The sequence below is a fragment of the Artemia franciscana genome, unplaced genomic scaffold, assembly GCF_032884065.1.
Source record: "Artemia franciscana unplaced genomic scaffold, ASM3288406v1 PGA_scaffold_52, whole genome shotgun sequence".
NCBI classification, from domain to species: domain Eukaryota; kingdom Metazoa; phylum Arthropoda; class Branchiopoda; order Anostraca; family Artemiidae; genus Artemia; species Artemia franciscana.
In genome coordinates, this window is record NW_027062693.1 from 885,833 (window position 1) to 912,907 (window position 27,075).

General features: G+C 35.5%; 1 protein-coding gene across 2 annotated transcripts in view; it reads right to left on the reverse strand.

Moving 5' to 3' along the window:
* Positions 1–4,123: 4,123 nt before the first annotated feature.
* Positions 4,124–27,075, reverse strand: part of LOC136041970 (potassium channel subfamily K member 1-like) — a 34,053-nt gene continuing 11,101 nt past the window's right edge. Inside the window, exons 1-4 of one of the 2 annotated variants that reach the window (XM_065726790.1) lie at positions 19,088–19,577; positions 16,888–17,028; positions 9,295–9,690; positions 4,124–4,821 (exon numbers count right to left, since the gene is read on the reverse strand). In XM_065726790.1, the coding sequence (XP_065582862.1) occupies positions 4,586–4,821; positions 9,295–9,690; positions 16,888–17,028; positions 19,088–19,451 (1,137 nt within the window). In that variant the 5' untranslated portion in view covers positions 19,452–19,577 and the 3' untranslated portion in view covers positions 4,124–4,585. Of the gene's footprint in view, positions 4,822–9,294; positions 9,691–16,887; positions 17,029–19,087; positions 19,578–27,075 lie in introns of those variants that run through there. The other variant, XM_065726791.1, reaches the window with a different exon arrangement.

Sequence of the window (27,075 nt, forward strand, 5' to 3'; positions counted from 1 at the left end):
ACGCACAAATACCACAAAGGTATTCAAGAGGACGTATCAGCAATGCTTCAGGAACGATTGACGGTATTAAGTTGAACCTTTTATCTTGTTTTGAAGGGGATGTTGAAAAAAACCAAAGCTCCTATGTGCATACATTTACTAATGTGCTACTGCTACTACACAAGCTAAGGGTATTCAGGTAAAGCTTTCAAGGAATATTTAGGCGGATGTTGAACTAAATCAAAAAGAACTATGATCATGCAGATTTTCAAAAGGGTGATAAAGCAATACTCAATAAAGGCTTACATGAAAAGTTAGACCTTTCTGGGTAATTTGCGGCGGATATAGAAAAGAAAACAAGAAAGACACTATGTTTATTAACTAGTTATTAACTTAGAAAGACACTATGTTTATGCATTTAATACTTCATCTACGGTTACTGTAGCTAATGTCACTAAGTGCATTGCGTTGAAATTTTTGGGGAACGTTTAGGGGGAGTTTCAATAAAACGAAAAAACTATATGCGTGCAGGTATTAAAAGGGCATGTAAGCCTATATATTACAGGCAGTGCTGCTCTATCATAGCTAGTAATCTCATTGAAATTTTCGAAGGAACTAATTCGATTGGAAATTAAAAGTTCTAGTGCCCTTTTTAAGAGTCAAAAGTGATTGGAGGGAAGTCAACCTTCCTCTTTAGCCCATAATTCTCTAAACACTTCCGACCAAAATCTTAAGACAGCCATTTTTTTCAGCACAGCTTTGCGACCCAGTAACTACATCTCTAAGGTTATTGGATAAGTCAACCCCCTCAATTATGCAATTTGCCCTTTATGCTTAAAAACTAAATGTTGCTTTAAAATTAAATCAGAGCACACTGTGTGTATCCTGGTTGTCAATAAGACATCTCAGCAATATCCCAAAAACGACCGAGGGTATTAAGTCCAGTCTTTCGGGGATACTTCTATTATTACTTCTAATATTACTAGTTAATTAAATCAAAAGATTGTAAGTGTATCCAGCCTGTCGAAGAGCATAGATGGAATTTTAGGAATGGTAGACTTTTAATTCTTATTTTTCAGGTCAACTAGTGGAGGTATAAAACTAATTTAAACAATACTATTGGTGTCAAAATATTCAAAAGGATGCGTGTTGTTGAAAATTGTTGAGAAGCTTTTCCAGCATACGAATAGCAGGCCAAACTATAAATTCTTAAAAAAACCGAGAAGATTAAAACTATTATTTTTTTTTTCCTATGAAAAAGACTATGTTAATATAAAACGAACAGAAATTAATTTTAAAAACTTTTTTTTCCAAAAACAAGTTTAGGGCTTACATCCCTCATGCCTTTTCAAGGCCAGTGCATAGTTTGTACTTTACTGAACAAACACAAATGAATGAGCATTGTCAAATGTTTATTTCTTAAATTCTTTATAATTCTTGATTTATTAAAGCGAAAAAGGTGAGAACATTTAAAATATTTTTCTTTAAGTAAAAACTATTTATTGACCTTCAGAGGTGTCTGAGGCCAACACAGCTACGCAAGCTCCTCCTCCATCCCAATCTGTTAAAAGCGTCCCTCTTTACACCCTCTCAAGAAGTTTCCATTTCCCTTAAATCCTTATTTTTTGACATCCTCCTACCCCAAACACAGACGGCCTGCTTTCCGTTAAGCCCTATACGGTTGGCCGAAAAAAACAATTTTTGGCAATCTGTCATCTTTCATCCTCAGAACGTGCCCTAGTCATCTCAACCTTGCCCTAGCCATCTCAACCTTTCTTTCTAATAGCCCTAGAAAGCAAAATTTAACTGCACTTTCGCACACCCGATTGTTTGAAATACGGCCGTTCAGTCGGGTACCATGAACATTTCATGGGCAATTTGTTTGGAAATACTGCTACTACTGTTACAACCGATATTACTATGATACTAGTACAAATAAGGCTACGCGTATCAAGGTGAAAAATTGACAGAAAATTAAGGGGAAATAGAACTGCAGATTGTCAAAAGGACGTATGTTAAGAATAGTTAGGATATTAAGTTAGGACTTTCAAGGAATACTTAAAGGCGAAGAGCAATTGACAAAAAGGTAAAATATACAAGTCACTACTAACACTACTACCACTCCTACTTTTACTAAGACTGCTACTGCTACAAAACTACTCCAAGTACTACTTCAGTTGTAACAGCTTGTATGGCCTAGAGTATTAAAATGAAAAAGGCGGCAAAACGGCACACCAGTGATATTTTTGGAACGGCTCACTGTGTCAAAGTGAAACTTCCAGGGCATCATGAAAGGGATTTTCAACTGACGAAAACGCAAAATGTACATGTTACTACCGCTATTAATACTGCTGCTACTACTGTTACTACTACTACCAATACAACACTAACACTGCAACGACTTCTCCTAGAACCCCCACAACTACTGTGATACTAGTACTAGTAAGGCTAAGTCTGTGAAGGTAAAATTCGAGAGAATGTTAACAGCCAATTTGCCATCAAAATTCTCTAAGATTTCGGCAAATGATTATGAAAATGGCTATCTTACAATTTCAAACGGATGCGTTTGGTGAACTGAGGGGTAGTTGGGAAGGTAAGGGTGGGGTAGTTACTCTCCATTAAATATTGACTCTTAAAATGGAACTAGAACTTCCAATTTTCAACCAAATGATCCTTCTCTGAAGTTTATACAACCATTCCTCTCATAAGAAACCTTAAATACTCCCAGGGCCTAACTTACAACCCTTGCCCCCGGGCTCTGGGGGTTTCTTTCAATCCCACAAATCTTGTTATTATGATCTTTATACTATTTTTGAACAAATGGCTATCTCAAATTCTATTGGACACATTTTGGGAAAACACTACGTACTGCGGAGGAGGAGGGAGGGCAACTGACCTCCGATCGCTTTGACTCTTAAAAGGGGTACTATAAATTCTAATTAACAATCCAATGAGTCCCCTCCGAAGTTTATACTACTATCTTTTCCATAAAAATATTATATGTCCACAGGGCATAACTTACAACCCTTGCCCTGAGGGCTGCAGGGGGTTGTCATTCTCGAAGGCATTATTTCCAAACCTTCCAACTATTTTGTAGAAAATAGATACCTCAAAATTTTGATTGGATGTGTTTGGGGATATGATGGGCGTGGGGTAGGGGCTGCTTGAACTCCGATCACCTTTGACTTTAAAAACAATGCTAGCCCTTTCAATTTTCAATCGACTGAGCCCCTTTCGTAGTTTCTATGACAACTTCTATACGAAGTGCCCTAGTCTAAAAGAAAAAAATAAAACATTGGGTCAACATTGTTCTGTACTCAGGCAGTGCTATTGCGCTGCCTAGGATTCTTTTATAATTTTAATACTATTCTTATTACTTATTTCAAGGAACTTATTACTTATTATATTATACTATTCTATTATTATTCTATTTATGCTATTCTATCACTATTCTAATACTATTTTCATTACTCATTTCAAGGAACTTATTCACTTACTTAATTTCAGTTATTTTCAAGTTAGTTGTTGCCTCTTTTAAGAGGCAAGAGTCAGCCTTTCGGTAGGTTTCTGAACATTTGGTGAGTCTTAATTTACAATAAATGTTCTCCAAGTTAGCCAAACCATTTATAAAATCTGAACGTTAAGTACAAACTGAAAAATCCGTATATATTATTACTTATTTCAAGGAACTTATTACTTATTATATTATACTATTCTATTATTATTTTATTTATGCTATTCTATCATTATTCTAATACTATTCTCATTACTCATTTCAAGGAACTTAGCCAAGGAAGTTAGCCAAACCATTTATAAAATCTGAACGTTAAGTACAAACTGAAAAATCCGTACATTGAAAAAATAAAATTGAAAAACAAAAAAGGACTTAATTTAAGTACCTTTGAAAGCATTCGGCAATTCTTATTTATAATAATTTTAAGCTTTTATTAGAAAATATAAAAAAAAAAATTATATAAAAAATTCTTATTGATAACCAAACATTCTGATTGCAACATTAGAAAATATGCACAATGTCGAACTTCATACGACCCTTAGTCTGGTTAAAGGCGTTGGGGAAGTTGAGTGGGGGCGTGTAACATGTTCAAGAGATAACGTGAATATTATTAAAGTAGGAACTCGAATCTTTAGCACAAAGACAAATATTTATTATAATAAATTAGGAATACTAAAAGAAGAAGAAACAGAAAATATGACAAAATAAAAATAAAAAATAAAGGAAACAGAAAAGTTGAAAAAGAACCAACTAAAACACATTAACAATGCAAATGTCGTCTATTCTTGGTTTTAAAAAAAATAATTAGAAATATAATACGACTGGTGGAGAGTATGCATAAAGGGTTAAACTTCACATAATTCCCTTTAATCATTAAATATGTTCGTGGGGGGTGGGGGTAAGCTGTATCACATGTACTCAAAATGTATATAATTACTATAATAAATTTTGCAGACTAAAAACGACAAAACAAAAGAAAAAATATAAAAAACACAAAATAACACATATACAATGCCAAACATTCAGCTATTCCTAATTTAAAAAATAGCTTAAAAAGGTCATATGGCTACAGTGGAAAAAATGCATATAGTGTTAAGCTTCATACGACCCCCTTGAATCATCTGATGTATTTGTAGGGGGGTGTTGGGTTGTATCAGATGTTCCGTATGACCGCCGTCTATTACTTATGAGAAATCTTCCTTCTGTGTCGTCTTTTGGTATGTATTCATCTGATTTTAGCAGAAACATATTTCCAAAATTCAATTCTGGAATTTCGTAGAAAATGTTCAAAATCAAAACCATTACTACCAGTCCGAATAAGAGATAAACTGGAAAAAAAGTTATTGTTACACTAGTTAATAAATTAAATGCAGTAACGTAGAAAAGAGTCAAAAAGAGCTTTGAGGCTAAAAAGTCAAACGTCAAAGGGTGGTTAAAATGTAAAAAGGGCAAAATAAAACTAAACACTTCTCTTTTTAGACTCTGGTATGAAAAAAAAAAGGAAAAATAAGAATAGAATTTGTCAAGTTTCAGCATCGACAAATATTCAATTCCGTTTTTCCATCGGGTGTTTGATTTTATGGTGTTTGATAGGAACATCGTTATTTGAAAAGTAAATATAACATGTTCTACTTTAATAACAAAATGCAATAAGATTAGATTAACATTGAAAAATTAATAATTTATGTTAAAATGAATAATTAAAATCAATTGACAGTCAATTTTCACAATTTTTCAAAGCAGCGAATTCAAGTAAATTCAAAATATCATAAATTTTTAATTTGCCGTTAAATCTGGGATATGAACAACTTCCGCAAAAAAAAAAAAATGTTATAAAACCAAATAAATGCCATTTCATGTACTTTGTCATGTATTACAATTTTTGAGTTGCTATTGAAAAAATTACATACAGTAAATAATATATTAAAGAGTAAATTAAATACTTCGAGGCTAAAACATCAAAAGGCAGCAAAAACAAAGCTATAATTAAAACAAGAGCTAAGAGCTCATATGGTACTGGTGACCAGGTCGGAAGAGCCAAGAGCCAAGAGCTCATATGGTATGAGCACTGGCAAAAATCTAAGAATCAATAGATTGCTTAAAAAGGAAAATCAGAAGCTTAATGCCGGTCAGGATTTAAAATAAGTGCTCTGAGTCACGAGGTCCTTCTAAATTTCAAAACTCATTAAGATCCGATCACCCACTCGTAACTTAAAAATACTTAAATTTTTATGATTTTTCCTCTCCTATCAGCCCCCCAGATGGTCGAATCGGGGAAAATAACTTTATCAAGTCAATTTGTGAAGCTCCCTGACACGCCTACCAATTTTCATCGTCCTAGCACGTCCAGAAGCACCAAACTCGCCAAAGCACTGAACCTACTCCCTAACTACCCCAAGAGAGCGGATCCAGTCCGGTTACGTGAATCACGTATCTACAACATTTATAAGCATTTTCTAAGATTTTCGGTTTTCCCCTCCAACTCCCCCCAATTTCAACCGATCTGGTTGGGATTTGAAATAAGAGCTCTGAGCCATGACTTCCTTCTAAATATCAAATTCCACTAAGATCCGGTCACCCGTTCTTAAGTTAGAATACCTCGATTTTTCAATGTTTTCCAAATTAACAACCCCCAGCTCCCCTAAGGAGAACGGATCCGATGCAATTATGTCAATCACATGTCAATAACTTGTGCTTATTCTTCCAATTAAGTTTCATTCTGATGTCTCCACTCAAAGCATTTGCCAAGATCTCCGGTTTCCCGCTCCAGCTCCCTCTTATGTCACCAGATCTGGTCGGGATTTAAAATGAGTTCTAGATCACAAGGTCCTTCTAAAGATCAAATTTGAATAGAATCTGATCACCCACTCGGAAGTTACAAATACCTCATTTTTTCTAATTTTTCCGAATTATCCCCCCCCCCACATCTCCACTAAAGAGAGCGGATCTGGTCCAGTTATTTCCGTCACATATCTTGGACTTCTGCTTATTCTTTCCACCAAGTTTCATCCTGATCTCTCCGCTTTAAGCGTTTTCCAAGATTTTCGCCCCCCCCCCCAATGACACTGTATCTGTTCGGGATTTAAAATGAGAGATCTGAGTTACGAGGTCCTTCTAAATATGAAATTTCATTAAGATTAAAATTAATTAGAAGTTAAAAATACCTCATTTTTTCTAATTTTTTAGAATTAACCTTTCCCCCCTCCCAACTCTCCCAAAGAGAGCGGATCCGTTCCAGTTACGCAAATCACCTATCTAGGACTTATGCTTATTTTTCCCGCCAAGTTTCATCCCGATCCCTCCACTCTAAGCGTCTTCCAAGATTTTAGGCCCCCCCGACTCCCCCCCCCCAATGTCACCGAATCTGGTCGAGATTTAAAATAAGATTTCTGAGACATCAAATTTCATGAAGTTTCGATCACTCCTTCGTTGGTTAAAAATATCTCAATATTTCTAATTTTTCAGAATTAACCCTTCCCCACTCCCAACTCCCCCGAAGCGAGCGGGTCCGTTCCAGTTATATCAATCAAGTACCTAGGACTTCTGATTATTTTTCCCACCAAGTTTCATCCCGATCCCTCCACTCTAAGCGTTTTCCAAGATTTTGGGTCCCCCCCCCCCAACTTCCTGCATGTCATCGGATCTGGTCGGGATTCAAAATAAGAGCTCTGAGACACGATATCCCTCTAAACATCAAATATCATTAAGATCCGATCACCCGTTCATAAGTTAAAAATACCATATTTTTTCTAATTTTGCCGATTTTACCGTCCCCCAGATGGTCGAATCGGGGAAACGTCAATTTCTAATTTAATCTGGTCTGGTTCCTGATACCTCTGACAAATTTCATCGTCCTAGCTTACCTGGAAGTGCCTAAAGTTGCAAAACCAGGAAAGACCGACCGACAGACCGACAGAATTTGCGATCGCTACATGTCACTTAATGGATACCAAGTGCCATAAAAAGGGGAAAAAAATCCTTAGTCTCTGGCATAATAAAAAAAAAAAAATAGAATTTGTTCAGTTTCAGTAACACAGATATTCTATTTAATTTTTCTATTGGCATATATTATTTTACAGTGTTTACTGGCAGAAGAGGTGTGTGTGATATTTGTTGAATATGAAGCGAATTTAATGTGTTTTTCTTCAATAATTCAATAGGATTAAATTACATTAACAGTCAATCAATGAAATAATTATAATCAAATTAGACTGGATTGTATCAAGTTAGGCTAGGTTTACAAATTTATTTAACAGTTTCCATAAGATTTCATAGCTGAAAATTCAATCGAATCCCAAAACTTATAAATTCATTTCGCCCTGCACATCTAAAACCTTAGTTAACAGAAAAGAGAAACCTTTCTAAATAAAGAGAGAAATAAAAAATAAATCAAACATGCCATTTCCTTCGTTTTATTGCATAGCGCCAAAAGTAACACGACTGTGACTTATATTCCTGAAAAACATCTGATTTTACAAGCCTATATCTGTATATTGTATCAAAAAGAGAACCAGTTTATATCAATGAATTCATTCGCATTGGGTTTACTCATCCAGTAATAATTATGATGATACTTATTTGTTGCCAAACACAACTACGACGATATTAGTTATAGTTTTTATCTCTGTTCCAGAACAACAGATAACAAAAATGATAAGCAATTGGTTTGACTACAAGGACAGACCTCATCAGGAAGGGGCAGTGGCATAATTTCGTCAAAATCCTTGGGGGAGGCAAAGCTGGAGCCAGTTCTCCCAAATCCGGTAAAAATGACAATGAAAAATAAGCCATATAGTACCATAAAGGCAAAGATATATCTATATATCCATATATCGATATATTTATGTTGATATATCCATATAGTACCATAAAGACAAAGATATATCTTTATATCCATATATCGATATATTTATATCGATACATCCGTGTAGTACCATAAAGGCAAAGATATATCAGATAAGATGCTTGAATTATTCAGGCTTATCATAGTTTTGAAAAGTAGATAACTTCGAAGACCACACTGCATTTTCATGACGAAAGTATAACAGTTCAAAATAGGGATGGAAACTATTTTTACTGTTTGATGATGCTGCTGATGATGAACACTGTATAAGTGTTCGAAATATCCAGTTAAAAATTTATATCTGTTCACTGTCGATTAAACGGTTTCGTACCTATTTTGAACTGTTATACTTTAGTTTTGAAAAGATTTTGAAGAAACTAAATTTCAGCTTGGGAGAGACAAACTGGGGTCTGGAAGGAGGGCGAACCCCATAGTAAATTAAGTCCCTCAATTAGTTGTTTTTCTCAAATCTTCCAATGAAAAAAGGCATCTTCAATAAAAATACCCATATGTGTTTTCAAAATCTGGAAGGAGGGAGGCCGCCCTGCACTCCCTCAATTGATGCAACTGACTATAAGTGCAGAAAGGACTACAATTTTAACCCTTTTATGTATTATAAGCATACTAGGGGTGAAATGTTTTGTCACCTTCCATTTTAGACTGAAGGTACTCTAGCATTAATTGGTAGCCAGAATAAAAATTTTATCATAGCATTGTTTGTGTGTTTAAAGTAAGCCCCAGAGAGTGATTTGGCTAAAAAAAAAATGGACTTACTTTAAATACACACAGAATTATTGATTCATTTGCCGATCTTTTAGTTTCCGTTTCTGTTTTGTTTTTTGGCATATATCGTATACGTCTCAATAAATGACGTCTTTTTTGTCTTAATGATATATAATTCCCGAATTGACTTAATAATGACTAGTTTTTTTTTTCAAAACTTTAAACCATAACTCACTTGTGGTCAAAATTTTGTATAGAGATCTATATTGCTGGTACGGACTATCGCCTGGTATATAATCCCCAAGGCCGACTGTAGTTAAAGAAATGAAACAATAATAAAGCGAATCCAGATATCCCCATCCATCTTCTAAGTAATTGAAAATTGCCGCTGGCAAACAGAAGAAAAAGCCAAGAAGGGTCAGGAATGATATAGTTAAATGAATACACTGAACCCTGAAGTGGTTATGCCTACGGAGTCGGCGTGCCAAGTAGTGGAGCAAGGCAGTTGTCGGTACCATTAGCCTATCAACCAAAGATGTGAAAAATATCAAGGTCATTGGAATGCCAACAATTCCATAAATCATTGTGAACATCTTCCCTGCTTCAGTAGATGGCGTTACGTGACCATAGCCTAGAATTTAAAATGCAAGGTCAAGTGACGTATTTGTAATAGTGAGTGAAAATAGGACTAGGCCTACAATGCATCGAACAACATAAGAATAAAATAAAAGTAGAACAGAAAATCAATGACAAAAATTACTTGATAATTCAACTATTCAAATCCTTTGTATTCCCAAGCACCCTAGGATTAGGGGCTAGATACAACCCCGAAGCTGTCCTCGCATGGAGGGGGGCCGTCTATTCATTTTTACAAAACCAGCAGAGGGTAAAGATCAACATGACGGACAGCAGCTCCCCCCCTGAGAAAATTTAATCTGCACCCCCATTCAAAATGAGAAATCAATTGTTTTTTTTTTTTTGTAATAGAAAGATCAAAAGCGTCTCAAGACTGGCTCTAGCCTCATACTCTCCCCCTCCTGTCTTCACTCGAATTTATGCATCTCGTTAGTGACACATTATAGCCAGGATTTTTGTCCGTGGGTTGAACATTTTTCTGGAGGGGTATATTTTTGTGGGGGAGATATACATTTCAGGGGTGAGATGCAAACCCCCTAGCCTCCTTTGGATACAACCTTGAACCAAGTACTTGCTTTGTCTCTTATTGGTCTCGAAGGGTTGGGTATAAGAGTTGCGCATGGCATTTTTTCTTCGTGGTCTAGCGATTATGACACTCCGCAGTCCTAAATTGTAAATGAAAAATCAATTCTGGTGCAATTTGGTTGTTAACTGACCACTAATACTATTCCAGCCAAAGGTAAACAATAAACACATCGAATGACTGACATTCTTGTTGACAAGATATAAAAGTAAACAAACAGTGGCCCGACGTAGCAAGTCCGGTAATTCTTAAGGTGACATATATTTTTCAAAATGGTATTTGAAATTCCAGTTATTCGTTATGCAGCCTTGACAAACACGAGGAAAAGGCGGTATGTGTATTATATTAACGAAAAATACCGCCAATTTTTCATAAGACTGCATAACAAGAAGACTGAACAGAAACTTCCAGGCATTGAGAAACTTCTCGTCTTCAACAAAAAAGAATGTATATATCTTTTTTGGCTCATCAGTCGGTTTTGAAAATGCAGGTAAAAAGACTATTTCATTAAACAAAAACAAAAAGATAATTCTGATCCTTAAATTGGTCTGAAAATGCAGGTAAATAAAAGCTTAACTTCACGGCGAAACAAAAATTATTTTGGCAAACTCCCCTTGAACAAAAATTCGTTTGGCATCATGTGAAGACAGTTTGTGTCTTAGGAATAAAAAGCACCAATTATTTCAAGTATTTTATAATCATAACCACAAAGATAATAATAAAAAATGTAGAAGTTAAACGAAAGATCTTAGGCAAAAATTCTCTGAAGTTTAGCTTTTTCTTTTGCACTGAGGACGGCTTAAGGTCCATTCACAATAATACTTCACTAATACCAAGATTTAGCTAACGCTAAATTTTCAATCAGATTTTTCGTGAAATTTTCTGATGGGATGGAAAATTCTTTGAAAAATTCTGATTGGCTCAAATTGGCGCAGGCTAAATCTCGATATTAGAAAAATCTCATTGCTAATGCGGCTGTAGAGGAAGTCTTTGCTGAAACATTTCCTCTTTTCATTTTGCACACTGGCTGAATCATTGCTTTTGTATTTTTCTAAATCATTTTTCTTCGTTCTATATGTTTTTGTCATAGGGCATGAACAGCTATTGCGGTCTCAAATCCTATTTAAGGCAAAAATAGGTCTCGAGGTTGGCAACTGCTTCCCCTGAGCGGTAACAATTTACGCCCCAGCAGTACGGTAGCGCAACACCAAGTAAGTTTCTGGTCTGTTGTTGCCTCAAGGATCACCAATTTTCGAGGGATAAGGTCTATTTGACATTCATGTTTGAACCAGTGTCCTCAGACTATCTAGGTTTGATCCCAAGAGCTATATTTTTTTCACCAGATCCTTACCGGCAAATATTAACATCACCACCAGAAACATAATTTCGGCATTGCAAACCCACCCCCTCTTTTTTTAATGGGTTATGTTTTCCAGGGTTGATGTATTTTGACTACTTTATTTTGTTTAAATCTAATTCATTTAAAAAATCTAATTATCCTCCTAATTTTTAATCACTAATAATTTGAAAATTTTCCTTCCCTTATTTATCCTTTTGAAATATTTCAAAGAATAAATAATCTGAGAACTGGAATGGGAAGAATAAGCCTGGAGGTGGCAACTACTTCCCCTTCCCAAGCAAGTTACAACCCTGGAACATAGCAGTACCAAATCACATCTGATTCTGGTATATATGTTCACTATGCAGGCTTTGAATCACTGTCAGAGTAACTCTGGGACACACAGATTTTGGCTCGAAAATTTTTTCGATGCTTCTAGCGCAACTTTATACGCTGAAATCGAAAAACCAATCGAAATCCTTCTAATACCCATGATTTCTGCCTTAATTTTTTTTTTCAACTTTGTCTCTTGTGTTCTAATTTTTTTTTACCTTTTTTGTGCTGCTAGTAGTTTATTACATAGAATTCGGATAATGAATCAAATCGTTCTATCGCTCATAGTTTCCGTCTTTGAATTTCTTTCGATTTTTTTTTTTAATGCAAGTTCTGATTTTTTAGCACCAAAATCGTTCTATTGCTCATGGTGCAAGTTCTAATTTTCAAACATTTTTTAGTGCTTCTGGCGCAAACTTTTAAACTGAATTCAAATGATCAATCAATATATTTATATCGCCCACAGCTTTACCTTAATATGCATATTTTTTTTTACTTTGTGCACTTCTGGATGAGTAAGTGAATCGCCGAACGACCCTCTCTGTGTTTTAATATCTTAGGGTCCATGCACTTCCAGAATTGGAATTTCACAATTCACTGCAAAAAAGTTTTACAACGTCCTTTTTCTACCAATCAATCTAAAAAATTCAAAAACTAATTTTACACTTACAAAGGATTGTTCTTCAATTAATGCTCCTCCGAGTAATTCTTCACATAGCTTAATTCGATGTTCTCTGATAAACCTTCTAATGTCTGTCCTGTAACATTATGTGAGGACACGTTGGATGATGTGTGCTAAGGCCACTATCCGGCCACAATAGGTGAAATTCAGATCTTCTCCATAGAAACGAGAAAGATATGATCTTGTAGCTGCATGTTGTGACCTAAGTGAACTGCAATTTTTCCTCCTCCGCTTTACAAACTTTCATATAATTTACTTTCAAACTCCCAACTGGTTTTCTTTGCAATCAGAATATTTCCAGAGAGATTTCAATTTTCTTCAAAGCTAAACTGTTTTATCTGCAGTATTATGTCTTCTATGTGGAACACTATTGTTGGTGTCATTGTTTGCATTATTTGCATGTCTGCACTGGCTGCCTTTTCTGCTGCTAAGTCAGATTGTTCGTTACCCTCAATTTTCCTGTGACCTGGTATCCAACAGAGCGAAGCTTTATTCCTTTGGAAAGGAGTTGTTGCATGGCAACAAAGCATGAAACCTGCTAATGTTTTTGTTCTCTCACAAACCTTCGAATGTCTGTCCTGTAAGATTATGTGCGGACACGTTGGATGATGAGGTGTTCTAAGGCCACAATAGGTGCAATTCAAATCTTCTCCATAGAAACGAGAAAGATATAATCTTGTAGCTGCATGTTGTGACCTAAGTCGAACTGCAATTTTTCCTCCTCCGCTTTACAAACTTTCATATAATTTACTTTCAAACTCCCAACTGGTTTTCTTTGTAATCAGAATATTTCCAGATTTCCATTTTTTTCAAAGCTAAACTGTTTTATCTGCAATATTTGCAGTATCTTCAATCTGTAACACTATTGTTGGTGTCATTGTTCGCATTATTTATATGTCTGCACTGGCTGCCAAATCACTTCTCTTGTGCATGAGGTGTACCTTTTTACGCTGAATTTGAAAAACGAAACGCGAATAAAAATTTGAGCAACAGTATGTAAATAACAAGTTTTTGGTAAGTTTTTGCGTTTTAATTTCTTTAAAGTTTGCTGGTCAGTAAATCAGTATGCAGGACCGTATCCAGGAATTTTTATGGAGGTCGTTTTAAAGAAGGATTCGTTTCGGGGGGGGGGGAGGGGTGTACACAAAAAAAACTCTAAAACCGCATATTTTTTTTTATCAATTTTTGTTACATTTTTACGAGTGAGACAAATATTTCGAGGGGGGAGGGTTTAAACCCCCCCCCCTGAAAACGATCTTGTAAGTATGTCATAGGCAAAAAATCTATTAAGTTAGTTCTCTGGTGAGCTATAAATCTTCCTTGTCAAACAGTTCGTGGTAACGAACTGTAGTAAGGAGCGACCCGAAACTCTAAAAATTGGAATTTTGATACCGATGGTTGCATCAAAAAAATCGCATTTTAGTGCTGATTTTAAATATATAACTTTCATCAAGATTAGTCTTACCTATCAAAAGTTCCGATCCTGAGAAAATTTGCCTCATTTTAGAAAACAGGGGAAAACACCCCTTAAAAGTCATACAATCTTAACGAAAATCACACCATCAGATTCAACGTATCAGAGAACCTTATTGTAGAAGTTTCAAGCTCCTATCTGCAAAAATGTGGAATTTCGCATTTTTTTTTGCCAGAAGACAAATCACGGATGCATGTTTATTTGTTTTTGTTTTTTTTTGTTCTTTTTTCCCAGGGGTGATCGTATCGACCCAGTGGTCCTAGAATGTCACGAGAGGGCTCATTCTAAAGGAAATTAAAAGTTCTAGTGCCCTTTTTAAATGACCAAAAGTTGGAGGGCACCTAGGCCCCCTCCCACGCTCATTTATTCCTCAAAGTCACCGGATCAAAATTCTGAAATAGCCATTTTATTCACCATAGTCGAAAAACCTAATAACTATGTCTTTGGGGACGACTTACTCCCCCGTGTCCCTGTGGGAGGGGTTACAAGTTACAAACTTTAACCTGTGTTTACATATAGTAATGGTTACTGGGAAGTGTACGGAAGTTTTCAGGGGGATTTTTTTGGTTTGGGAGGGAGAGTTGAGGTGGGGGGGGGGGATTACGTGGGAGGGTCTTTCCATGAAAAACTTCTCATGGGGGAAGAGACTTTCAATGAAGGGGTAGCAGGATTTTTTAGCATTATTTAAAAAAACAATGAAAAAATAAATATGAGAATTTTTTTCTACTGAAAGTGAGGAGCAGCATTAAAACTTAAAACGAGCAGAAAATATTGCGCATATGAGGGATTTTCCTCCTCGTAGTACCTCGGTCTTTATGCTAAAGCATTTTTAGTAATTTCAACTATTTATTCTACGGGCTTTGTGATTCAAGGGTCATTCTTAAGGAATTGGAACATAATTTAAGCTTTAGTGTAAAGAGCGAGGTATCGACGTGGGGTGAACTCCCTCATATACGCAATAAAAATATACGAATATAGAAGTTCGTTACGTAAGCTAATTCTTAAACTACGTATATTTTTTACTAATGAAAATGTTCGTAAAAAAATTAAAAGTTCTATTTGCCTTTTTAAGCAATCAAAAAATTGGAGGGCCAACTAGGCTTCCTCCCTCTCTCCTTTTTTCTCAAAATCTTCCGATTAAAACTATGAGAAAGCCATTTAGCCAAAAAGAAAATTAATATACAAATTTTGTTTTAATTATTTATGTGCGGAGAGCCAAGATCGAAACATGCATTAATTAAAAACGTCCAGAAATTAAATAAACAAAAAAAAAGTTTTTTTAAATGAAAGTAAGGAGCGACATTAAAACTTAAAACGAACAGGAATTACTCCGTATATGAAAGAGGCTTTTCCTCCTCAACGCCCCGCTCTTTACGCTAAAGTTTTTTACTGTTTTAAGAAGTAAAGTTAAGAGAAAGAGTCAAACTTTAGCGTAAAGAGCGAGGCGTTGAGGAGGAAGAGCCTCTTTCATATACGGAGTAAATTCTGTTCGTTTTAAGTTTTAATGTCGCTCCTTACTTTCATTTAAAAAAACTTTTTTTTTAATTTTTTTCTCCATAGGGCCAACAAACATACTCACTTGTACAAGTAGTTTTCCGTTTGCCCCTTTCTGTTATTATTACACAACGCCAGTAGTGATAATGCAGTGGAGAGAGGTGGGGGTCTACCCAATCAATTACATACGGTTTTCTTAAACTTTCAAAAATCTCTCCAAGATATATTCTAGCTAGCCAAGCTATTCACACATAAACAGGAATTCCTTTCGGAAGAGGGGGAACATATTTGTTACATATTTCTTACGTTTTCTACTGTCCAATAGTATGGATGTCAACCTTTCCTTCACTGTTAAAACCACTTTCTAAGGCTTATAATAAAGCTAGAAACCTCATTAAGGAAACTTAACCGTTCAAAAGTTATTCCATTACTTGATCTCAAGTCACTGTATATTCTTTCGTGCGCATGTTTTACTTTTTCTCAGCTTCATGGTGACCTCCCCCATCCCCTAAGTGTTCTACCATCTTTCACCTCTGATAAGAATAATTATATTCTTCGCAATACTAAAAATCATATTCAAGCTCCTTTCACTCCTTGTGTAAGATCAGACTTTAACCCTTTAATTGCGAGTTATATTGTATGGAATAAGTTGCCCGAATCAGCTCGAAGGTGCCACTCATTCGGTTTGTTCAAAAAAAATTATTAAAAATTCGTTGGCTTCTTAGAAATTATTTTATCTATTTTTATATGTGTATATCCGTGTATGTATGTATATGTATATATATTTCCTTATTATTTCATTGGAGTCTATTTTATCTACTGATCTACATAATTAATTTAGTTTATTCAATCTATTAGTCTATTTAGTTTTGTTTTCTATAGTTTTTATTTTAATTATATTTTCTTTTCTTCTCCTTTTTGCTCTTCTTTCTATGAGTAAGTGATTATTTAATTTTTTTTTCTTCTCTTTGTAAGTGACTCGTTTATGTTCTCCCTTTTTTACAGGCCAAAGAGCCTTTGCAGGAATATTAGAATGTAATATTGTATGTGTGTTTCGTGATGAATAAATCTTATCTTATCTTACTTCGAATAGGATGTACCCAGATATTTGGGGAAAATTTGGATTTTCTAGGGGGCATGGGTTCCAAGGTCCTCCCCTGCCCTCACCCCTCATCCCATTCAAAATTTTAGTTATATGAGCCTGTCGACAACTAAGGAGAAGGCTAGATTGGCATACCTAGCCGGAATAATTTACCAAATGATATGAAATATAACATTTTTTTTTACCGATTGTTGTGACCACTGTTCCTGCAAAGAAAAACGCCTGGCCAAAATTCCAATTAGAATCTCCAGTGGCATTTCTGGTGACAGGGACGCCTCTTGCTCCGGCTAATACTACATTTACTATGAGTTGTTCAAGGTCGTCTTCTGCAAGGAAATATACTTAATTCAAAGTCTTATATATATACACACTATTAATATAACCTATTACTGCTTACTATATTTTCACAGCCACTATCCTATTTGGGGTAGTACCTACCAACGAAATATTCTCAGGCTCTATTCACATGTATGCCCAGGCTTGCAAAAGATGAAACTTAAGGAATTCTTTTTTACGCTTTTGATCCTTCGGTGGGAAACTTTTTTTTATTGGAGTTACACCATTGTTTGTAAATGATAACTTACAGGCCTAAACTACCTCATTTTATTCGGTTCTATGAAAATTACATGCTAAGGCTAGAAAAATCTTATATTTTGACTTACAATTGCAAGCATGACAACCCTTAAATAGGCATGAAAACCCTTTAATAGGCACAAAATTTAAATTCACCAAAACGACCACAGGGAATATTGTTGAAATCTTCTTTTTTTGTATTCAAAAAATAGATGGTAATATTGTCTATACCGAATCTGTCAATTTTATAAATTACAAAATTCAATAATAATTACATGTATAGCCTACTATATATATTTTTTTTTATTTATAGTATCTTTAAATATAAATGATATAAACTCTCTTATAATATTTTATTATAAAATTCGCAAAACAAAACTACTTTCTATGATAGCAAAGTCAATTATCTAGAATCTGTCAAATATGTGAAGACCTGTCTTCACATAAAAATAAGCATGTTGGGCCTAACTTCCCTTCGAGTATTGGTCATGGCATGAGGACTCTCATAATTCATCCTGGATTAGATGCCCCACTTATTTTCATGGATTTTTCCAAAAATCAGACACGCCCCCCTTTTCCACAAATTAACATATCGCTAAGCAATTGTCTATTTATGGCCCTTGTTCCAGGGACTTTGTAATAGCATTTGGGATGTAAATTCATAAGTTAAATTTATATCATTTATATTCCCAAAGAACACACATTAGTTTAGTGATCGATCTCCCCGGAAGGAAACACTTCAAATGATCCCCGGAAGGAAACACTCCCCCAATGATTGGGGAATTTCACGCAGCATCAAGCGACGGAGAAGTTCACTGTCATTTGGGCTACATAATTTACCATTAGGAGGGGGGATAAAGTAGGGTGAAGCACTTTTAGTAATACTATAAGCATTTCAGATTTTGATAAAATTCTAGGAAAATGAAACTTTCAGGGATGGGTCTACAGGCTAAAGTATGTCCTGGGAAAGTATTTTAAAGTACCCAAATCCACTCTTTCTCCCTCTAGAGGGCCCTGAAATTTGCCTACATGATAGGTCTATACCTATTGAAATTTTGACAAAACAATATTTTACCTTAATTTTCAGTTACTAGTTGCTTTTTCTCTGCCTTTAGTTCTGAAAATGCAATTCTTCTTATTTGAGTAGAATTTTGAGCCATATCAATGTTTTTTTTCAAAATTTAAGAAATATATTTGCATATCTTTAAAACCTTATAAAATGGAATTGAGCAAAGTTATGAAGCTGAAAACAATTTTGTTGTACTTCAATTAAGCAGAAGATCTATATTGCAAGGTTTTACTTTTATAACTCACATATTTTTAAAGGTCATCAAAGGTCAGGGCCCTCTAGATGGAGGAGTGGAGGTAGTTGCTTCAAAATACCTTCCCGGGACATACTTTAGTCTGTAGATTCATTCCTGAAAGTTTCATTTTCCTAACCTAAACCCTTACTGAGATAGCAAGAAGTCAATTAACTAGAATTTTACCCAGCAAGGTATTGTCAAGCTTACGTGTTAACCGTCTTCTGATTTCTAAGTCTAGGAAATTTGCCTACTTGACAGGACTATATACCTATTGAAATTTTGACAAAACAACGTTTTATGTTTATTTTCATTCATCAGTTTCTTTTATTCTGGATTTAGTTCTGTTGTTTTTTATTCTGCAATTCCTGTTGTTTGAGCATAATTTTAAGCTATATCAATGTTGTTGTTTTTTCTAAATTTAGGAAATGTTTTTGTATATCTTTGAAACCTCTTAATTTGAGATTGAGCAAAGTTTTGAAGCTGAACACAAGTTTTAGAAGAATCTTACCTGAGATAGATGGATTTCGCTCTTTAAATTCTTGAATCATCTTTCTAAATATTATTCTCGAGTTTATTTCGGAAGGCGTTTCAATATATGAAAGAACCAGAGCGCCAACACTTAGGTATCCTATATAAACCACTAAATAGATCGTCAACAAAAGTGAACTTCTTCTAATTTTATTCCAAAAAAGTCGTAAAGGTTTTGGAGGTTTTCTCAAATACACTAGGGGTGATGGTAGATTTGAAACTGAAATATTTCGGCGCCCCAAATGCGGCACCTTCATTCTATTCGATTTCCACTTAGGAATGTTTGGCAAAGAAGGCACCACTGGCAAATGATCGCTACTATCCATTTTTAGAAATTTCGTCATGATATCATAGATAAAAGAAACAAAAGTTCTAAAACTCTATTTTGACGTTTCTTCCACACCCACTGCATAATTACGTTGAAGCCATATTGACAGCAGTTCACCTCTTTTCAGACTGAACAAAGTGACTAAGTGAGGTCGGAACAGGGTCAAAACATCCGATGTTTGCATTGCCTAACCGTAAATAACAACGTAGCTCAGGTTGAAACAGGGATTGTACAAAATTATGGCACTGAGAATCTACAACCAACTTTTTTACTCTTTCGCTTCTCCAAGCTGATAACGTAGTTTAGATGAAGGAAGAAGAAACGGTCTTATGACATAATATTTTCGCAAAAGATAAAAAATTACACAGATGCTTTGAAATTAGTCAAAATACAAAAATGTTATATTACATATGAACAGATGGACACAGGTTTAAACTTTGGGGAAGGGGGAGTCGAAGACGAAAAAGGGCAATCAATGCCAACATTTTCAATGTTTCCTAGAATGGGGTCAGGCAGGTTCACAGATGAGGCAAGGACATTTGGGCCCCATGCCGCCCTCGAAATTCCTAAATTACTCCTGATCAAGGCCGTATCCGGGGGGTGGGTTTAGGGGTTTGAACCCCCCCCCCAAAAAATGTTCGTCCGACACGTAAAAACGTAACAAAAATGAATATAAACAAATTTGTGATGCATTTTTTAAGTTTCTTTTGCAAAGCCCCCCAAAAATCCCTCTTGTGTCCCCCACCCCCCCCCCCCCCAAAAAAAAAAAAATCCTGGAGACGTCCCTGCTCTGGATATTTTCCGTGCACTTCGCCTATCTTTTGGCAACTCTTAAAATTTTTGTTCTGTCTGGCAAAACAGATTCTTATATAGGCTATGCACCAAGGGGAGTTGACCGTCCTTCAAACTAATCTAAGGTGAAGTCAACCCCTCCTCCCTGAGAAGGTATCAGTAAAACTTACGGAAAGCTTAAAACATTACACTATTATCCTTTTCCCACTGAATCTACCTATGAATAAATGAAAAAAAAAGGTCAATCAACGGCCAATCAAAAAACGGTCAGTAAGAAAAACGAATAAATAAGTGAATGCTTTAGGCCCATTCACAAAGATATTTATCGACATTTAGCTAGCGCTAATTTGAGCCAATCAGGGTTGTACAATATGTTCTAATTAGCTGAAAAATTCTAGTAGAATTCTGATTGGCTCAAATTAGCGCTCGCTAAATCCCGGAATTAGTAAAATCTCATTTGTGAATGTGAATTTTAGGGAGCAGGAAATTAGGAAACAGTTTAATTTAAAACTTGACAGAATGCAAGCCCATGGAATTCAAAACAGACGGCAAAAACTTGAATAATGCACACAATTGCTTGGATAATGAGACGTTTATCATGCAGAGCAAAAAGTCCAGTGAGATTTCTGTTGTTAAGTTGACATACTCCTTATCGTTATTATTTTCGTCATCCCCTTCAAGAGTTACAATTTACCCTACTAACCAATTTACCTATGTTTTTATACCTTTAAATAAATCGTATACTAGTAGCATCTCTTGCCCCTCCCCTCTACCATTACTTGCCCCCTCCCTGTTCCGATACTTAATTTATGGAGTATCTACTTACATTGTAATTCAGTCATCTTTTATCCAGGTCTTTCTCTTAACGCCCACTCCACTATACGCCCAGAGCCGTAATAATAGGCAGAAGAACCATGGCATTGTAATTTGGACCTTTCGGTCAGAAGCTCGATTTAAGCTAACCCTGGATTATAAATATCAAGAGCGATGGAGTACCTACTTACATTGCAGGCATCAAAAAGTTCAGCCATCTTTTATCCAAGTCTTTCTTTTAACGCCCATTGCACTATACGCCAAGAGCCATAATAATAGACAGAAGAGCCATGTCATTGTAATTTGGACATTTCGACCAGAACCTCGATTTGAGCTTGGTCAGGTCAACCCTGGATTAAAAAAATTAAGATCGATATTATTGGTTTCATTATGTTCTTAATAGGCCGATTAGACAACCAAGACCTTATCATGGTTGCTTATGGTTGGGGCATGCGCCACAACCTAGTGAAGATTAAACTCAGCCTCAAAAAAAAAAAAAAAAAAAAAAAAATGTCAAATGTAGAAGATTGCCATTTGAAGCTGATTCAGGAAAGGTAACTATTGTTTTGATTGATCTAAAGCTAAAGATCTATTGCGAAAACGAATTTATGGGAATTTCGAAAAATAGCCCAAATCACCATAAAATGATTTGAGATCGAAATAAAAACTACACTACCAGAGCCTTTATAGCCGAAAACTCCATGAGAATAATAGACCCCCATCTAAACCAGCAAGGAAAATGACTTTTAAGCATGGAAAGCATTGATGTGTCTTTTTGTCACAGCTAGTCGAGCACTGAACGATCGTAAGGAAATATTTAAGGGCTCAATTGAAAAAAGGCAATATATAGTGCCTCTTATAAGTAATTAAATAAAAATACAAGTTTTTTAACTGCAAGCAAGGAGCAGCATTAAAACTTAAAACGAACAGAAATTATTCCGTATATGAAAGGGGTTGTTTGTCCCCTCCTCAACGTCTCGCTCTTTACGCTAAAATTTTGCTCTTTGTCACAGTTCTACTTTTTAAAACAATAAAAACTTAACAATAATTTATCAGTGACCAGGACCGCATCCAGAATTTTTGTTCGGGGGACATTTATTATAGAGAGGATACAGGAAAAACTCTAAAAACGCATCAAAATTTCGTTTAAATGCATTTTATTACGTTTTTAAACGCCGTACAAACATTTCGGGGGGGGGGGGGGTCAAACGCCCTAACCCCTCCCTGGGAAAAGACCGTTTCAGTCACTACTAAGGAATAGTTGTTCTTGACTTGAACAGTCGGTGTATATAGCCTATGCATATTTATTTTTAGTCGACTATGAGAGTTCAAAGAGTGAAGAGCTAAACCAGTTTTCAATTGAATTGGATATAGTCCTTGCTAAGAATTTGATGAACTTGCGTGAATAACCAAGCACATATTACAAACGTGAGTACTTTTGGGGCGGCAAATTGGAACATTCTGTTCTTGAAATTTGTTACCTGTAGTGTTCACCCCCCCCCCCATTGTGACTGAAGATTGTAAAATGGCAAAATATAAACCGTTTGATCTTGTCCTAGCTTCATTTCAAGGATATCCCTTATGGCCATCAGTAGTTATTAAAACCACCAAAGACCAGAAAAATCAAGCTAGATATCTAGTCTTTTGCTATGGCACCCACTCGGAGCATAATATAGCTGAAGCACACATCCGCAATTGGAATGACCATTTTAAAGAAGCTTGTGCGAGGACAGATAAAGATGTAAATAAGGCTTTTGAAGAGCAGCGCTTATCCCCTGATATTTTCAAGACTCTAAGTAAGTCCTACTTATCACTACCCGCTAAAACTAAAGGAAAATCCAGTCTAGCACCATTAACTCCAACTTCTGCAGCAGCATCAACTTTAAAAGAAATAATAAACGAAACTCAAGAGGAACTAATGAGCACTAAGTCTAACCTAATGAATGATATTTCTCGTGTCGTATCAAAGACAATGAAAGATCGCCGAGCTTCGGAAATTATAAGTGAAGATATTGTGAACGAAGTTTATAATTCGATTTCCCTTGAATATAATGCCAAATTTGAAAAAATTGAAACAACCCTTCGAAAACTTTATAATGCCGTGAACTTGCTTGAAAATAAAATCTCTAACTTAGAAGACAAGTTTGACCAACTAGAGCAGGATGCCTTACTTGATAGCCTAATTTTCTACGGTGTGAAACCAAACCCCAATGTGGAACTGAGAGAAAATCTTAATGGAGTGATAACACAAATAATGGGCTTGCAAGATTTTAAAGAAATGGACCTCTTAAAGGTTTTTCGATTCCGCATGCCTGCTAATCAAACTGAGAATGTGAAAATCGCCCCAGTTCTAGTAAAATTTTCAAGCTTAGATACTGCTCGTAAAGTGTTTGCAGCAAAAAGCAAGTTGGCAAAGTCAGGTGTATTTGTTTTAGAAAACCTAACTAAAAAGCGTCGGGATCTATTAAACGCGGCTCGTAGCACCTTTGGCCCAAGAAGTGTTTGGTCTGATCACGGTCAAATTCTAGCCAAAGTTCCTGGTGAAACTCGTATACGCAAAATAAATTATTTGCATGAATGTATTAGTATGTGACTGGTTAACATTTTCTTGATGCGTATCCTTTCCTAAGTCATTCTTTTTTACAGTTTCTTTTTATTTCGTTTCATTTTTTTTTTCATGCTCATGGTTCATCCCGATAGTACCTTCTGTGCTATTAATTATTTATGTGTTTATAATCCTTTGACAGGTTTTTCTTTCGTAATAGATTTAGGTAAAGATTTCTTTTTTGTTCATCTGGTGATTTAAATGGACTCCAAGTAAAACCTGCTTTTGTCAATATTTTAAGTCGTGAAAGACGCCTTTGCGAGCTTGAAAATAATCCTTTTGATCTAATTAGTATTGTGAATAATTCTGTGGGTCAGGTTAATCAAAACCTGACTAATATAAACCCTGTTTGTAATAGTAAATATGTTTCGGAATTGGGGGGAGAGGAGGTTACCAAAGGAAATTATTCTCTGACTGCACTTCAGCTTAACATTCAGGGTCTTTCCTCGTCAATAGATAATTTAAGACAAATAGTTTCGGATGGACAGCCTGATGTTGTTGGTTTGTGCGAGACATTTTTGGATTCTGGCAATGAAATGCTATTGGATATCCATGGCTACAAAATGGAACATATAAACCGCTGCAAGATGGCTAAAGGAGGTCTTGCCATGTATATATCTAGTAATTTGCATTATTGCTTGCGGGAAGACTTAACAAGGGATTTTGAAGATATCTTTGAGTCACAATTTATAGAAATTAGAGTTAATGGTATTGATCTAATCATAGGCAATATTTATCGTTCTCCTAGTGGCGCGGTTTCGTTGTTTCTTCGGAATCTTGAGGAAATACTTGACTTAATATTGAAACGTCCGTGTCAGTTAATCATAATGGGTGACTTTAATATAAATTTGATGGATTCAAATTCTTCGGCTTCAGTTGATTTTCTGTCAACCATGCTTGCCGCAGGAACTCTACCAACTACATCCATCCCCACACGAGTAACTAATGTTACAGCTTCTTTGATTGACACTATCTTCTCTACGCTTTGCTTGAAGAAAAACTCAATTTTAGTTACTGATATCTCCGATCATTTTCCCATATATTCTCGGTTCAGTTTTAATCGGGGAAGGAATAACCGGGCTCAAGTGTTTGATTCCTGTTCTATTAGGTTTGGTGAAAATGAGTTATCTCTTCTTGGTTCTAAATTAGCGAAAAATTCGTGGAGCTTATTTGATAATAACAAGGATTTTTCTTGTTTATTTGAGTCGTTTTATGGAACCATAAAAGAGGCTATTCTTAACATTTGTAAAGTACCACCTTCTAATCGCAGGTCTAAAAGGATTATTCCTCTAAACCCATGGATGACATCCGGACTTCTCAAAAGCTGGAGAAGGAAAAATAATCTCTGGAGGTATTATAAATGCGCTACACTTTCAACGAGTGCTATTCGTCTTTGTCAATTCAAGATTTACCGGAATATATATAATTCCTTGTGTAGGAAAGCCAAATCTCTCTATTATCTAAATAATTTTGCTGCGTGTAATAAGGATATTCGTAAAACTTGGAAGGTAATAAATTCTGTGCTTAAACCTGGTTCTCAATATAGCTCTTTACCTATGAATCTGGTCATTGGTGATGAGACTGTAGAGGGTGAGCTTAATGTCCAAGAAGCATTTACTTCATTTTTCGCTAGTATTGGTAATAATATCGCTTCCACAGCTACTTTTTCTCGGTCTGAGTCGGACTTTAGATCTTACCTCGGGCCGTCTTGTGTTAAGTCTATGTTTCTAGAGCCAGTAACAGAAATTGAAATTACTAAAATTGTTAATGGCTTGAAAGACTCATCTTCATCTGGGCCAGATTCTATTCCTAATAAGGTAGTTAAATCTATTCTTCCTTCAATAGTTGTGCCTCTTACAAAACTTGTTAATCTTTCATTTAAATATGGGGTTTTTCCAGATCCTCTCAAGCGTGCTCGGATTATTGTTCTGTATAAAGGTGGACCAAGAAATGATCCAGCAAATTATCGACCAATTTCAATTTTATCAGTATTTAGTAAAATCTTCGAAAGGGCTATGCTTTCTCGTCTGCTTAAATTTCTAAAATCTAAAGAGTTTCTTCATGATTTTCAATTTGGTTTCCGAATGAAGCACTCCACTGAGCATGCCTGTATGACCCTTTTGAATTTTATACATTCTGAATTGGATTCGGGATTAATTCCGGCTGCTATATTCCTGGATATTCGCAAGGCATTCGATTCCTTAACCCATGAAATTCTTTTATCGAAGATGTCTCATTTTGGCATTAGGGGTAATGTATTTTCTTGGTTTCAATCTTATTTGAATGATAGGTTAATTTCTGTCAATCCACAATTTAATTTCTGTCAATCACAAGTGAATTTTGGCGTCCCTCAGGGATCAGTTTTAGGGCCAGTGCTATTTTTGATTTATATAAATGATCTTTTTTTACGCAGTAAAAAAGCAGAAACCTATTCATTGCTGTAGACTCTGTCATCCTAAACCTTCCCTTGCCCATAGTGCCAGCTATAGTTCACCATCTTCTGATGTCCTTGTTTGTTTTGCTGATGATAGCACACTTGGCACTTCGGGGAACTGTGAATCCGAGCTTCGATTAAACTTGGAATACTTGTTTGAGAGAGTAATTTCATGGCTTGATGCTAATTTTCTTACCCTAAATTATTCAAAATCCAATTTTTTGATATTGTTGCATGTTTCTCAGATTTATCCCAAGTTATCAGAAATTCATAAGCCAAATGGGATAATTCACAGATCTAAAGATCGATATGTTCGTTTTTTGGGCATTCTTGTTGATGAAAACTTGTCTTTCAAGCGTCACATTGATTTGATTAAAATGAAGATATGCAGGAGTCTCGGTATTTTAAGGAAACTCAAACATATTTTCCCTGGATCAATTTTGGAAATCCTTTTTCACTCCTTGATCCGATCTTACGTTTCCTACTGTCCAATAGTATGGATGTCAACCTTTCCTTCACTGTTAAAACCACTTTCTAAGGTTTATAATAAAGCTAGAAACCTCATTAAGGAAACTAACCGTTCAAGAGTTATCCCATTACTTGATCTCGAGTCACTGTATATTCTTTCGTGTGCATGTTTTACTTTTTCTCGGCTTCATGGTGACCTCCCCCGTCCCCTAAGTGTTCAGCCATCTTTCACCTCTGATCAGAATAATTATAATCTTCGCAATACCGAAAATCATATTCAAGTTCCTTTTACTCCTTGTGTAAGGTCAGACTTTAATCCTTTAATTGCGAGTTATATTGTATGGAATAAGTTGCCCGAATCAGCTCGAAGGTGCCACTCATTCGGTTTGTTCAAAAAAATTATTAAAAATTCATTGGCTTCTTAGAAATTATTTTATCTCTTTTTATATGTGTATATGCGTGTATGTATGCATATATATTTCCTGATTATTTCATTGGAGTCTATTTTATCTACAGATCTACTTAATT